Source organism: Hippichthys cyanospilos, chromosome 10 (assembly GCF_059441005.1).
Source record: "Hippichthys cyanospilos isolate Australia breed blue-spotted pipefish chromosome 10, RoL_Hcya_1.0, whole genome shotgun sequence".
Lineage (NCBI taxonomy): Eukaryota > Metazoa > Chordata > Actinopteri > Syngnathiformes > Syngnathidae > Hippichthys > Hippichthys cyanospilos.
Window position 1 is genome coordinate 6,153,300 of NC_142378.1, and position 13,152 is coordinate 6,166,451.

Sequence of the window (13,152 nt, forward strand, 5' to 3'; positions counted from 1 at the left end):
CTAAGAAGAAATCGCCTGGAATGTGCTACTGTAACGATTATATGTTGTGGCATGTTTAAGAACCCTTCTAGAATGTTAAATTGGTATAAGATTAACATTTGCTGTAGGAAGCCTACAAGAAAGTTAGCATAAAACGGCATTTTCTCCCCCCTTTCAAACATAAACAACGCAGATGGAAAACGATACAATAACATTTTAAAATTAAAATAAATTCAACATTAAATGTATAGTAGCAGTTCAGTAGTTTCCATCTTCAAAAGGAGTAGGAAGACGTTGAACTTGTCACGTCCTACCCCATGCTGTTACGTGATATATAAATTCTAGGTCAATTATATATAGTAAAATCTTTCTATATATCAAGAAAACAAAACAGAAACATGCATCTCTCAACTCACAATTGTCTACAAAATATCTTGTTTTATACACGATGCCACGGTTGCGTCAGAGAGGTGTGTGAAGATCCCCCCTAAGGATGGAGACTCCTCCATGTGGTCCTGTGTCCATCCAAGCAGCAGAGATGGGCCACAAAATGTGCGCATGTGCAAAAAATACACGCTCCTATTATTAGTTCATTTTTCACGGTAGCGCACGCAGAAGAAGATCCGCTATTTGAAGCCAACTGTCAATTTCTTTCAGGCCCGCCCATGTTTATTTGTACGATTATGATGTGAATGAGGCAGTCTGGCTTGCCGCGCCCTTTTTTTTTTGGAAAGATCACAAAGACGCGGGCCTCAGTGCAAGAATGTTTTATCAAGTGACAATGAAACAAGGCGTGTCGGTGGACAAAGTCAGATGACTTTTTAAATCTTGTTGAAAGCGGCCACGTCCACGCTCTGAACCTGAAACGCCAAAAGCAAAACATTTGGATTGGTTTCACTCATGGGCCCCGCAGTCTTGACATGTATTCAGGAGGACTTTCCTCCTTTTTTCAGATCGACGGCGGAGAAAATACGCGCGTACTCACATAATCTTCAAACTTGGTGATCTCTTCCTCCAACAGGTCGGTTCCGACCTTGTCGTCCTCCACCACGCAGGAGATCTGGAGCTTGTTGATGCCGTAGCCCACGGGGACCAGCTTGGACATCCCCCACAGGAGCCCGTCCGCCTGCACCGAGCGCACGCGCGCCTCCAGCTCGCCCATGTCCGTCTCGTCGTCCCACTGGAGACACGAGACGGTCACGTGACCTTCGCCGAGCAACCGACTCTACGCCGTCGACGTTGGGACTCCGGTCTTTGTGAGGAGACCCGCCCCCCGCTCACTTCCGCAGAGCGCCTCATCTTAGCATTTTAGCACTATGAAAGGTGTGTTTTTTTCAGTCTGAAGCGAAAAAAAAAATAAAAATTCGCACAGGGACCGAGAGAAGGAAGTGAGGGGCAGACGCCATGCACACTTGATAGAGCTTTTTCAAATATTTTAGCTGCTGTGTGCACACGTTATGCCAGCCAGATTTATAGTTGCTTACGTTCCCGAGAGAATAAGATCAAAGGGCCACATATTTACACGGCAAAAATCAAGCAAGCAATTACATGTTCTACTCAGTAGAACATGTAATTGCTTGCTTGATACAGTAGAATCTACTGTATATACATGTAACGCTTTATTAAAAGCTATTAAAATAGAAAACCACAAAAAGGCTACCGTGTCTTTCAATGTACATTTTTTTTCCACACTAACAGTTTCGACATCATATATTTTTAGTACTTTAAGGGCCATGTCAAAACGGTCCAGAAAAATGTGGCCGACTGGCCACAAATAGCCCGCAGGCCACAGTTTGGACACCAATGATTTGACGTTTTATAAGAAAGTGAGGCATTTTTTTTCAAGGGTTTTTTTTTAGTGAACGCAAAGAGTCCCAACGCTAACGCGGATGAGCTCAGCTGAACTTTTCGCACAAAAGGACAAGGCAAGGGGACGTCCTACCGGCTTGACGTCCAGTAAGATGGAGGACTTGGCGATGACGGCGGGCTTCTTGGCCTTGCGCTCGGCGTACTCTTTCAAGCGCTGCTCTTTGACCTTCTCCGCCTCTTCGTCGTCGTCGCTCCCGAACAAGTCCACGTCGTCCTCGTCTTCGTCGGGGGACCGAGCGGTCCGCTGGACGCCGCTTCCCTGGACACGGTGGCAATCCGGCTCACGGGGGAGCTCGGGAGGACGGCGGGCTGGCAAACTCACGTTGGCGTAGGCGAGCGACGGGGCGGGCGCAGCGGCGGGGGAGGGGCGTTTCTCCAAGACGGCTACTCGACATTCCAGCTTGCAAAGCGACGCCCTCAAGTCTTCCACCACTGAACACACACGTTTACACATTGAACAATAAATTCTAGGCAGTTATTTTTTCCCTAGCTTTGAACCCCGCGGCTTATCGGCAGTTTTTATACAAGCCACCAGGAGGGCACAATCTCCTAAAAGACGCTATGGAACTAGTAGGCTATGGAAAGCCATTATTAAATGCATGGCGTGTTACTGTGATGTTGGCGCAGTATTCTAACAATCCGAGTGTGTTGACGCTGCTCTTCTTTCTAAACACGCAGAAATGCTCAGAGTTGCAGGCATGATGTAATGAAATAAAATAAACTGATAAAATGTCATTATACCGTATTTGTTGCAATTTGTGGTTAATAGGCAAAAACACATTTTATGTTAAAAATTTTGTTGGTGCGGTTTATAATCCGGTGCGATTTATAGGTCAAAAAATACGGTGTACAAAGAGGCGGCGCTACAGGCAAAGAAAAATCTCTGAGGCGCCCCTGTGTATAAAAGTGACCTTTAGAAGTCACTCACCCCTGTTTAAGGTCTTGTTCTCCAGCTCCAGGCTTTTGATCCGAGAGATGACTTCTTGATCGGCCGCGCCGCCGCCGCTGCACGTGCTCTGCCGCGCCGCAACAAACACAAGAGGCTCAACGGCAATCTCCACCTTGCTGCCGTCTCACATTGTGTCAAATATCAAAATGACATCTGCGACACTATTCAAAATAATAAGGAACCTTGTGAGGACAACCCAGTCAAGATTACGGCTGGATGAATGGACGCGGCTAATGACTGCACGGATTGATGCGTGGATGACGGATCTAGCCGATGACTGAAGGAACGGACGGTTGGATATGGGTCAAGGCCGGATAGAAAGACGGATGATGGATTGATAGATATGGCTAACAACAGCATGGATGGAGATGGCTAATGACTATGGATGAATATGGCTGCAGGGACGGCTATGGCGATGGCTAATGACTGGATTGCTAATGACTAAAGGGATGGCTGGCTGGAGATGAGATTAGATTAATAGAGATCGACCAAGATCTGGGGGGGGGCTAACAACCGCATGGATGGACATTGCTAATGACTGAATGATCGAAGGGATAAATGGACGATGCGGCTAATGACGTGATAATGGCTATCAACTGAAGGGGTAGATGATGGAAGGGAGGATATGGCAAATGACTAGATGGCTAGATGGGTATTTCTCCAATGATTGAGTGGATGGAAGGACATGTCTCATGACTAGATGGCTGGACATTCATCATGAGGACTCGCAGATCATTTTTGTGCAAAAGCTAAAAAAAACAACACATCTTTGTTTTTTTGGATGTGAGGTTATCAAGAGAAAAAAAAGCCAACTCACTCCTGCAAGTGACTTCTGAATGTTCTCCCGGGCACGAGCAATGTCTTGCAGGATGGCGTTGGCGCCCGCGTCCTTATGACACAACACAAATACACGACACAACATAACACAAATCAATTTAATCACAGCTCAAAGGAAAGCAGACTTCCGCTAGCTGCATGAGCATCTTTAACTTTAGCGCTGGCACAGAACCACTGGCAAATAAAACTAAATCAAGTGTTTTCAAGTTGGCATCATTAAAAAAACACAAAAAAAAAAAACAGGCGGAGTTGCTCTTACACAGACTGCGGGCGTGGACGGCGAGGCGCCGTTGAGCCGCTGGAAGAAACGTCGCTCGGCTTCATCGTAGCGACTTTTGTCAAACCAGATCTTTTCCTGGGCCAGAAAGCTCATGTTTCTAAACACAAACAAAAAGTGCCATCAACCAACAAGACACAACAAGCATTCGTGGAGATGACACTATTTCTTCATGGAATAATAAAGATTAAAAAAAAATAAAAAATCCCATACCCACCCCAGTTCAAACGCCATTTATTGGTGTCGTTTAAAAACATGACACCTTTAATATTAGCTAGAATGGCTACAACACAAAAGACATATGAAGAATATATTAAAAAACATTAGCGTGACGAGAGAGGTTGCGTATATACGCACCCCCCAAAATCATCCTGTTTTTTGACGTTTTGTTTTGCCTTACGTTGGCATCAATATGCACACCTTCAAATGAAAACACCGTTGCCGCACATTCATATTTGTTCATAAAAGCATCATCAGTGGATACTTGAAAGAAAATGGAGAAAGCGTCTCCATCAGATCACTTTAGACTCGATTTTTACACCCTCCCTCTAAAGTCGTTTGCAGCCTCGCACCCCCACCCAGGTTACTACATAACCTACAGTATAATTAACAGGTCCAACTGCGAGAAAAGGTTTAAAATGCTTTATGCTCGCCTTCAGTGTTTCGATATCACAAAAGTGGCATTCGAACAGGGGTGCGTAAACTTGCATGTAATGATCGCCGATAGCCGTACGAACTCAAGTGTTGTATTTGGCAAGCAACACGAAGACAACAAAAAGGTGAAACTCGTGAGGTAATGCACAACAATGGTCCATTGAAAGTATAATTAACTCATTCACCGCCACAGACGGCAATACGCGTCAAGGATCCGTTCTTACTGAGCTGGCAAGTAAACAAGTTAACTCATTCGCCGCCGTTGACGGCTATAGACGTCGAAATTTTCGTTCGACTACGTTGGCAGTGAATGAGCTCAAATTAAAAAAAATAAATAAAAACGAGGTGAAAATGGGAAAATTGAAGGATGACAATTTGAAAAGAAAGATGGAAGAAAAGGAGAACCAAAGAAAGTGAAATGCCTGAAGCCGGTCCGAGAACCTCCGGGCCGAATCGTACTTTTCCTCGGGCGAGACGCCGAAGCCGACGCCGGTTGCGGGCCGGCGACTTTTCTTGGCCGCCGGCGCCTGGTGGAACCGGAGCTCGGCGGCGTGGTACCTCCACTTGTCCGACCACACCCGCTCGCTGTCGGGGTGAAGGAAGTAACGAAGCCCCGCGTCCCGGCCGTCTCCTTTGGCGAGCGTCTCGGCCGGCTCGTCCTCCTCCTGGATGGGGTGCAGCGCGTGGAAAACCTCCGCTTTCACCTGCGGGCGTTTTTCCTCCGCCGGCGGCGCCGCCGCTCGGACCGTGCTTCGGGGCGGATCGCCGCGTCTCGGACCCGAGCCGCCAGGGGACGCTTGGGCGGAGCGGTCGGCGTCCAGATTTTGATAGAAGGCGGCTTCGGCGCGATCGTATCGCGGCTTCTCCAGCCACACGTCTCCAAACATCTCCGCCAAAACGGGGGGCAGCCCGTTAAGCGGGTGGCGGGCAATCGGGGCGGCGGGAATCGCCCCCCGAGACCGGCGGTCTTCGTCGGGGCCGCCGGCCGTCGGCGGCGAACCGCCCGAAGACGGCGGGGATTCTTCGGCCCGGCGCTCGGCCTCGTTTTCCGGACCCGGCGCCGATCCGTTCAACTTGGCCGAGTTGGCCAACCAGCGCTGGTACAGGCTCTCCGCCCGCTCGTAGAAGCTTCGTTGAAACCACACGTTGGCGCATTCCGAACTCAAAGCCAGCAGGTCGACCCGGCGCTCGGCGCCGTCCGCAGACTCCTTCCGGGCTTTGCCGTTCGCCGGGGCGGGATCCTCGGGTTTCCGGCAACATTTCTTGACGCGCCGCCTTTTGCCACTTCCGTTGGAGCTCCCGCTTTCCGGAGAGGACGAAGTCGCCCCGTTTTGCCGGCCGGGGTCGGCGCCGCTTCCGCGCCGGGCCGACGGCTCGGCCCGAGGGTCCGCCCGACTACGGGTGCCGGGCTTATTAGGATCCGACATGTCTGCGGCCAGGCAGCGGGGAGTCTTCTTTGACATCTTTGATTAGTTACAGGAAAAAAGAAAACAGGCTCGTGGGTTAGTCGGGAGGAAAGTAAAACAAATTTGTTCAAAGGGGGAGAAAATTGGAAAGCCCTTCACGCATGCGTTGCAAACTTAGCTTTAGGCCTGAAACTAACGCATTTTTTGCATTACGAGGAGCGGCTAAAAGCCTTCAATTTTTTCGAAAGCTGACATCGCGTCTTATCATTCTTATACGTACACAGTTTTCAGGTTTGGGGGAGGAAAAAAATTAAAACTTAATCGCCAAGTAAATCCTTCAATTTTAACCTCTATATTTTAGTTATGTATTTTTTTACAATTAAAAATTTTGCAACAACCGGTTTGAAATTCTGAATTTGAATTTTGAATTTGAAGCAATTTATATGGGGACAAGGCGCAAAAACGTTTATGTAAGAAAAAGTGCGATTTTAGAAAATAAATCCAGACATTTTTGATTGTATAATAATTTAGAATTGAGTTTTTGATTGCAATTTGAGTCAAAAAGTTTATTATTTAATCGAACCATAATTATACTGTTTTAAAATCTTGATTTGTCTTTGCATTGAAATAAACAGTCTTTTAATGTCAGGACTTATTTTTCCTATTCTTCAGATGGTACTTTTCATAAATCATCTTTATTCTTCATTTCTGATTCAAAAGTTTGACTTCTCGGATTGTTTTGTTGACATTCCCTTTAGCACAGCTCCATCTAGTGGATGCATAACACAAGGCCAGCCACTACTGCAGCTTCTATTCTATGCGCCTTACAATGCGGTGCGACATATATGAAAAGCACTTTTTTAAAATGGGCCGTCCATTGAAGGTGCGCCTTATAGTGCAGAAAATACGGTATAAAATTGCTAAAAAAATGTGCACCATGCACCACAGACAAACTGGACACCATGCGGGCGGGCCATGCACTTCTGTTCATGCTTATTGATTGGCGGAATGCAAAAATTGTTTTCCCATTGCGCCTGACATGAACAACATTGAATGAAGTGGCGATCAAGGTATTGACTCACCGTCCTTGGGTAGATGCAAAAAAATCAATTGCTCAAATGTCCTTCACATCCAGTTAACCGCAAGCAATTGGTAAGACATGTAAAATAAGGAGGGGGGGGGGGGGGGGGGGGTCACTATCTGGCAAAGCACAAGCTATGGGCCAATTCGCAGGAAACTGATTTGGGGAAATTAAACATTTTAACTATGGTCCTCAAAATCCTCGAAATTGGCCTGCAGGTTCAGTAGAAAAAAAAAGGCTCACATCACATCGCAAGTTAAATGGTGTGAAGACCCCCCAACACAACACGAATGACACCGTTGAGGTCTCTTAACAGTAATAAAGAAGTCTCCCAGCATCAGGCCCCAAAAAGCCAGCCCACCGATGGCCAGTCCAAGTCCGAGCATGGGAACTGCGAGCGTTTGCCATTGTGACGTTAAATATTGACTTAGATAACCTTTGAGCGGCCCCCGCACCAGCACCTGAAGCGATCCGCGGTCCGGGCTGAATGAGAAATAGCGAAAGGATACCGGGCAAAAAGAGAACGTGCTCGTGACGTCATCGCTGGTGCAAGATGTCGCAATAGTGGCCTTGGAAAACGCTCGGAACGTTAAGCGGAACTCAAACGCCGCAGGCTGTTAGGTCTTTTTTTTTGTTTTGGTTCATTTGGACCTTCGGCAGAGAGCCCCGCCGTCAGCCGGCATCCCGTCCCCGCTCGGTTCGGCCTGACTGGGCTCTCCAGCGAGCCGTTTGCTAGCCGCTGCTAACACATGGCACGACCGACCGACCATCCGGCCGGCAGTCCGCTAAACACCGGCGCTTCCTTCCTTTCATGCTTCCTTCCTTTCTTCCTTCCCCGCGTTTCTATCCGGCCACCCGCCGAAAAGGCCAGTCCGGCCGGCCGCACTTACCGTAGTGATTTCGCTCTCGTCGCGGCGGATCGGGCCGGTGGGCGAAAGGCGGCGGGCCGAGCGGCACCGACGGCAAGGAGGAAGGAGACGAGGAGGCTGGACCGGACGCATGCTAGTCAGGCGATGAGGAGGGAACGAACGACGTGAGCCGGCGCCTCTCTGCTGTGACGCGGTGACGTCACTAAGGCGCGGAATACGCCTTTGCTCGGAGTCATTGACCGCTTTCCGCTTAAATCGCCGAGTCCGGTCCTCCCGTATTTTCCACGTCGCCCTCTTGCAACGCATTCTGAAGATTCTCGGCCAAACTGTGTCCGTTTTTGGCTCTGCGTCTTCTTGGCCAAACTATGTCCGTTTTTGGCTCTGTGTCAAGGTACGTCATGGGAAAACCAATCTCACCATTGATTCCAAAACAACTGTTCCGAATGTCGGCTTGACATTTTATGGTCGGACGCTTCCGGGTCAATCAGATCGATCAACTGTAAATATGAAAATACGGACCAGACAATATTTGAACGATGAACGGCAATTCACAAAACTGGAGGCAAAAAAAAAACCCAATTTATTTTTCAAACATAAAAGGAACTTGATTCATTTGCCGCTGGCGGTGGCAGACTTCCTGCCAAGCTCCCGCGCTCTCTCGGTTGCCGCTTCCACAGCGTCCATGGTGGACGCTCGCACGCCACCTCGTTCCAGGGCGTGAAGCCCGTAGATGGTGGTCCCGCCCGGGGTGCACACCTCCGAACGAAGCTGGGCCGGATGCTTATCCGAATCCAGCAGCAATTGGCCAGCGCCCTGCAACGGACAACGCTCAAACTTAGTGTACACCAAAAGTACTTTGCCTAGTAATAGGAGGCTTTAAAGAGAAAATAAATAAGTTGTAGACGAGTATTATTGTGACAAAGAAGTCCAATAATGACCTGAAATAATTCCCCAACATCACATAAATGTCTAATCTGCTACTCTCTACTAGTAAGCGCAAGCAAGCATGTTACTCTTGTGTATGTACAGTATTCTAACAATCCCAAATGTGTCGGTGTTGTGTTTTATTGGTCTAATCTATTGCTAAGTGTGCAAGCGGTCTGTGTGGAAGGCACAATGTTGTTGTATAAAATAAACAAAATACAATTTGAAATACAAACAGAATTTTACTAAACTCACAGTGTCTTTTTGCATAAATATCTAATGTTAAAACCTGTGACTTTAGAGTCCGGTGAGGCCGATACATGACAAAAATACATCTTCTGTTCAAGTTCTTTTTGGCGCAGTTTATAATCCGGTGCACTTAGCGGTCCAAAATTACGGTAAAATAGAATTTGAACGCAGCATTCTGCACCTTGCTGAGATGTGTTCACTAAAAATACGGTAAAATAGAATGTTAAAGAAAAAAATTCTATTGTACCTCAGGGGGGAAAATGAGTGTGAGTTTGCTGTTCTTTAGTATTACAAAGAAAAAAAAAATCATTTTCCACACTATAAGGCGCATCAGATTTTAAGGCAAACCTCTAACAAACGGCCTAGTTACAAACTTGACATATATAGGGCACACCGTGATATAAGACGCGTAGAATAGAAGCTACAGTAGTGACTGGGCTTACGTTATGAATCCAAGATCGAACTGCGCTAAAGGGGATTAAGTTATTAGTCTTTTGATAGTATCGATTTTATTTTTCATTCCCCCAAAATGAAAACGTGTAGTTTATGCACTATATAAGGCGCAGGTTTATAAGGCGCATATAACAGTAGAAAAACTGACCAGAACAGTCTGAGACGCAATCCTTTGCGCCAGAGCGCTGGGCATGCCCATTTTAACGGCGCCTTCGGCCAACGCCTCTGCAAACAGGTACACCTGCGGAGCAATGGAACAAGACTGGCAAATATTTGCATGGCGGGGACGCGGGCGGGCGCGCACGCCGGCTGGCCGGCCGCCCACTCACAAAGGCGACGCCGCTGCCGCTCAGTCCCGTATGGACGTCGATCCAGGCCTCGGGTCCCTCGTGGACCAAACCGCAGCGCTGCAACAAGGAGCATAATAGGGCACCGTGCTCCTGCTTAGCGTGAGTCCCCCGCGCAAACAACAGCGCACCTTGCAGGACCATGCAAGGAAGGTTTGGCATCAGTCGGATCACGCGGGAGCTCGCTGGAAGGAGCTGTGGACAGAAAAAAAAAATAATACACCTGGGAATCTTGACTGCCATGCGATTCGATTACAGTGGTTTCCGCACTATAGGCGCACCAAATTATAAGACACGTAGAATAGAAGCTGCAGTAGTGGCTGGGCTTGCCTTATGCATCCACTAGATGGAGCTGCGCTCAAGTGAATAGGTAAGCCAGTCAAACTTCGCAATTAGAAATTAAGAATAAAGATGATTTGTGGAAAGTGCCCTGAAGAAAGGAGGAAAAAAAAACTGCATTTATTTCAGAAAATTGCGCTGAAAAGCTTCATACACCTTTAGAGCAGAAGGTTGTTGCCCTGTCATATAAAATCAGATAAAAATTGTTGTTTTTTCTACAATACTGATTTTCAATCAATTCTGAATCGTGGTAAATGAAAATCCCGATTCCTACGCCAATCGATTTTTGGACACACCTCATATCACAACGTCGTGAGAGAAACAAACCATGTCGCGGAGACACACTTGCCTACTGACCTCCTCCAACGTTGCCAGGGTGACCCCGGCCGCGACGGACACGAGGATGTGTCTGTCGGTGACGTGGGGCGAGATCTCATTGAGAACAAGTGGAACTAAGTGAGGTTTGACCGCCACAAAGACGATGTCGGAACCGCAGACAAGCTCCGTGTTGGAGTGACAGGTGGACACGTTCAGCTCCTGAAAGCAAACGACAACAAAAGAGAACTTTCGTCAAATATGTTTTGTAACGAAAGGGTCGCTGACACCCTTGACTAGTGATTATTTTAATATGAAGCCAATTGAGCACTGTAGTGATGAACTGTGACCATTGGATGGCAGTGTTGATCACAGTGGGGAAGAAAGCCATACACACTACACATACATTACATACTTGTAATTTTAAGATAAGGAATGGAAATCTTTCATATCATACCACCCTTGTTTGCATAGACATAACACAAAATATTCTGTCCACCTTGTAAGATGAGTGAAAATGCTAAAAATCGATTCCCAAAAGTCCAATTCCGCAAACCATTTTCCATTCTCGTCGCTATGCACGGGTGAGCTCGAGTTGAGTTGTATTTTGTATTATTAGTCGCTCCGATTTTAGGAAAAATGTGACAAATTGACTGCGAAGTGAACCGTTGCAAATTCGAACAATGAATTTGAGATGCAAGGACGACGATTACCTGAAAGCGTCCGAAGTTCCTGGCCGACGGCGCGCTCACTTTGACGTCGGTAGCAAGAACGTTCCCTTGAACGACACGACGAGGTCATTTACGCTTGCGGTTAAACCCTGTGATCGCCGACGTGAAGTCTTGAATACTGACCCCCGGACAAGATGCCCTTGGCGATGCCGAACGCCATGTTCCCTGCGCCGATGAAGCCGATTTGGAACCGCGAGTCCATCGCAGGTTCCCTTTTCGACAATCGGTGGAGACGTCACCGTTCTGCCTCTATGAGAACACACACAAACAAAATGGAACATCAATTTATAAACAACAGCTGAAGTTTGAGTTTCTTAATATTTGTGCATAGTCCAAGGCACCCCTCACTTTTAGAGTCGGTACTTTTCCCTCCACCGGCTTTAACCGTGCCCTTGATCCCGGAGCCACATATTACCCTATTTTCTCAGACTATAAACCGCTTAAACAAAAGTCAACACAAATTGTATTTCTTTCGCACCTGATTATACATATTTTCAAAAAAAACACTGACACACTCGGATTGGTAGAATACTGCGCCAACACATCAGTAACAAACTCGATTGAGTTTACGAGCGGAGAATACCTCCTGGTGCTGAGTTTGCTAGCAGTTCAAACTCAGAATCGATACTTTGATAGCATCTACTTCTGTCTCTCTTTGTTTACGGGGAGGTTGCACTCTTGTGGCTAGGAAAAAAAACTGCAGATATACTGCACAGTCCAAAATGTGAAAAAATAACCGGTTTTAAACTTGCACTTACCCATGTTTGCACGTACTGCAACTATAAAGTTTTCACTACTGCTATGCAAACTACATTTTATAAGCACCGGTTGGAGGTCGGTGATTGGACAATGACTGGAGGTGATAGAGAAATTCCCACAGGGCAGCACAGGTAATATGTATTTAGTTCTGCTCGTAATCCTTTGAAAAAACAACACCAAAAAACCCCAGCAATATTTGAAAGAGAGTCTCATTTGCGTTTTTTTTCGTCAAGTTTTTTTAAGAAGAGATTTTATGATGATTACGTATATACATTTTCTTTCAAATTCTTGACCAAAAACAAAAGATAAAGAAACAAAGGCCGAAAACCTACACGCTGGAATGAATTATCATCATCTCGGTTCCAAAAAGAATAAGTGAATAGAAACAGTTGGCGAGGAAAACTTCCCAAGATGCTTTTCGTGCTGCTGTCACGGTAATACGTCCGAGTCGTGGGGAATTTAACTTACCAAGTACCCGAGTATACCGCCGCATCGCATTGCGTTCATTGTACACGACGCAGTAGCATTACAACAAAGTAAAAGAACAAGATGATTCGTGAAAGTCGCTCGCAAAAACGAGCACGTTACAACTCAATTTCAACCCCCATATGTTGCATTCGGAAGGAACGTCGCCCCTTCCAACATGGCCGCCACGAAAGCATGCCGACCGGTAAGCCCGTGCTGCTAAAGCGCGCTGGCTTGCCTTCTCTGCGTTTTTATTAGCGACACGCGGCAAAAGTCTTGGCACTTGTTCGCCGTGTCTTCTGAAATAAAACACAGAAGGAAGGAAAAAAAAATACATGGAGGGAGTCAGCCCCTGCATAGACCTTCGGCAAAACTTTGGCTATGTAATCGACTCGGTTTATTTTCTAATTCTGAGTTAAGGCCGACAAGCGTATGCAATGCTGACATTTAAACGTAACGTTTTAATTAGTAGACTCACCAGATGTGTTCCACCAGACTGTGGAAAGGCTCGTTCGACGTTGACAGAAAGGTTGATTTGGTTTCTCGCTTTTGTCACTGCACGAGGCAAAGTAGCACAATCTCCTACACTCATGAGCGCGTTTAATGTTACTCAAGTTTTTAAATCAAGCGCACCCTCATCCCGCCCACT

At 46.9% G+C, this 13,152-nt stretch overlaps 2 protein-coding genes across 6 annotated transcripts; both read right to left on the reverse strand.

The window, feature by feature from the left end:
• Positions 1–730: 730 nt before the first annotated feature.
• On the reverse strand, positions 731–8,166 carry LOC148416769 (uncharacterized). Of its 2 annotated transcripts, XM_088424861.1 has the most exons (10): positions 7,943–8,141; positions 7,054–7,094; positions 5,025–6,028; positions 3,894–4,011; positions 3,615–3,686; positions 2,777–2,864; positions 2,171–2,280; positions 1,922–2,107; positions 965–1,159; positions 731–839 (listed from the first exon to the last, which is right to left on the reverse strand). In XM_088424861.1, exons 3-10 carry the CDS (start codon positions 6,026–6,028, stop codon positions 801–803), a joined length of 1,812 nt encoding a protein of 603 aa, XP_088280987.1. In that variant the 5' UTR covers positions 7,054–7,094; positions 7,943–8,141; the 3' UTR covers positions 731–800. The 2 variants fall into 2 exon arrangements, with proteins under 2 accessions (XP_088280987.1, XP_088280986.1); XM_088424860.1 differs by having other exon boundaries at positions 1,922–2,280; positions 7,943–8,166.
• Positions 8,167–8,486: 320 nt separating this feature from the next.
• On the reverse strand, positions 8,487–13,110 carry pycr3 (pyrroline-5-carboxylate reductase 3). 4 transcript variants are annotated; one of them, XM_088424866.1, is made up of 7 exons: positions 12,742–12,806; positions 11,403–11,528; positions 11,262–11,326; positions 10,591–10,770; positions 9,877–10,089; positions 9,696–9,788; positions 8,487–8,734 (listed from the first exon to the last, which is right to left on the reverse strand). In XM_088424866.1, the coding sequence occupies exons 2-7, from the start codon at positions 11,479–11,481 to the stop codon at positions 8,531–8,533; spliced, it is 834 nt and encodes a 277-aa protein (XP_088280992.1). In that variant the 5' UTR covers positions 11,482–11,528; positions 12,742–12,806; the 3' UTR covers positions 8,487–8,530. The 4 variants fall into 4 exon arrangements, with proteins under 4 accessions (XP_088280992.1, XP_088280993.1, XP_088280991.1 ...); XM_088424867.1 differs by lacking the exon at positions 12,742–12,806 and adding an exon at positions 12,371–12,415; XM_088424865.1 differs by lacking the exon at positions 12,742–12,806 and adding an exon at positions 11,628–11,897.
• Positions 13,111–13,152: the final 42 nt, after the last annotated feature.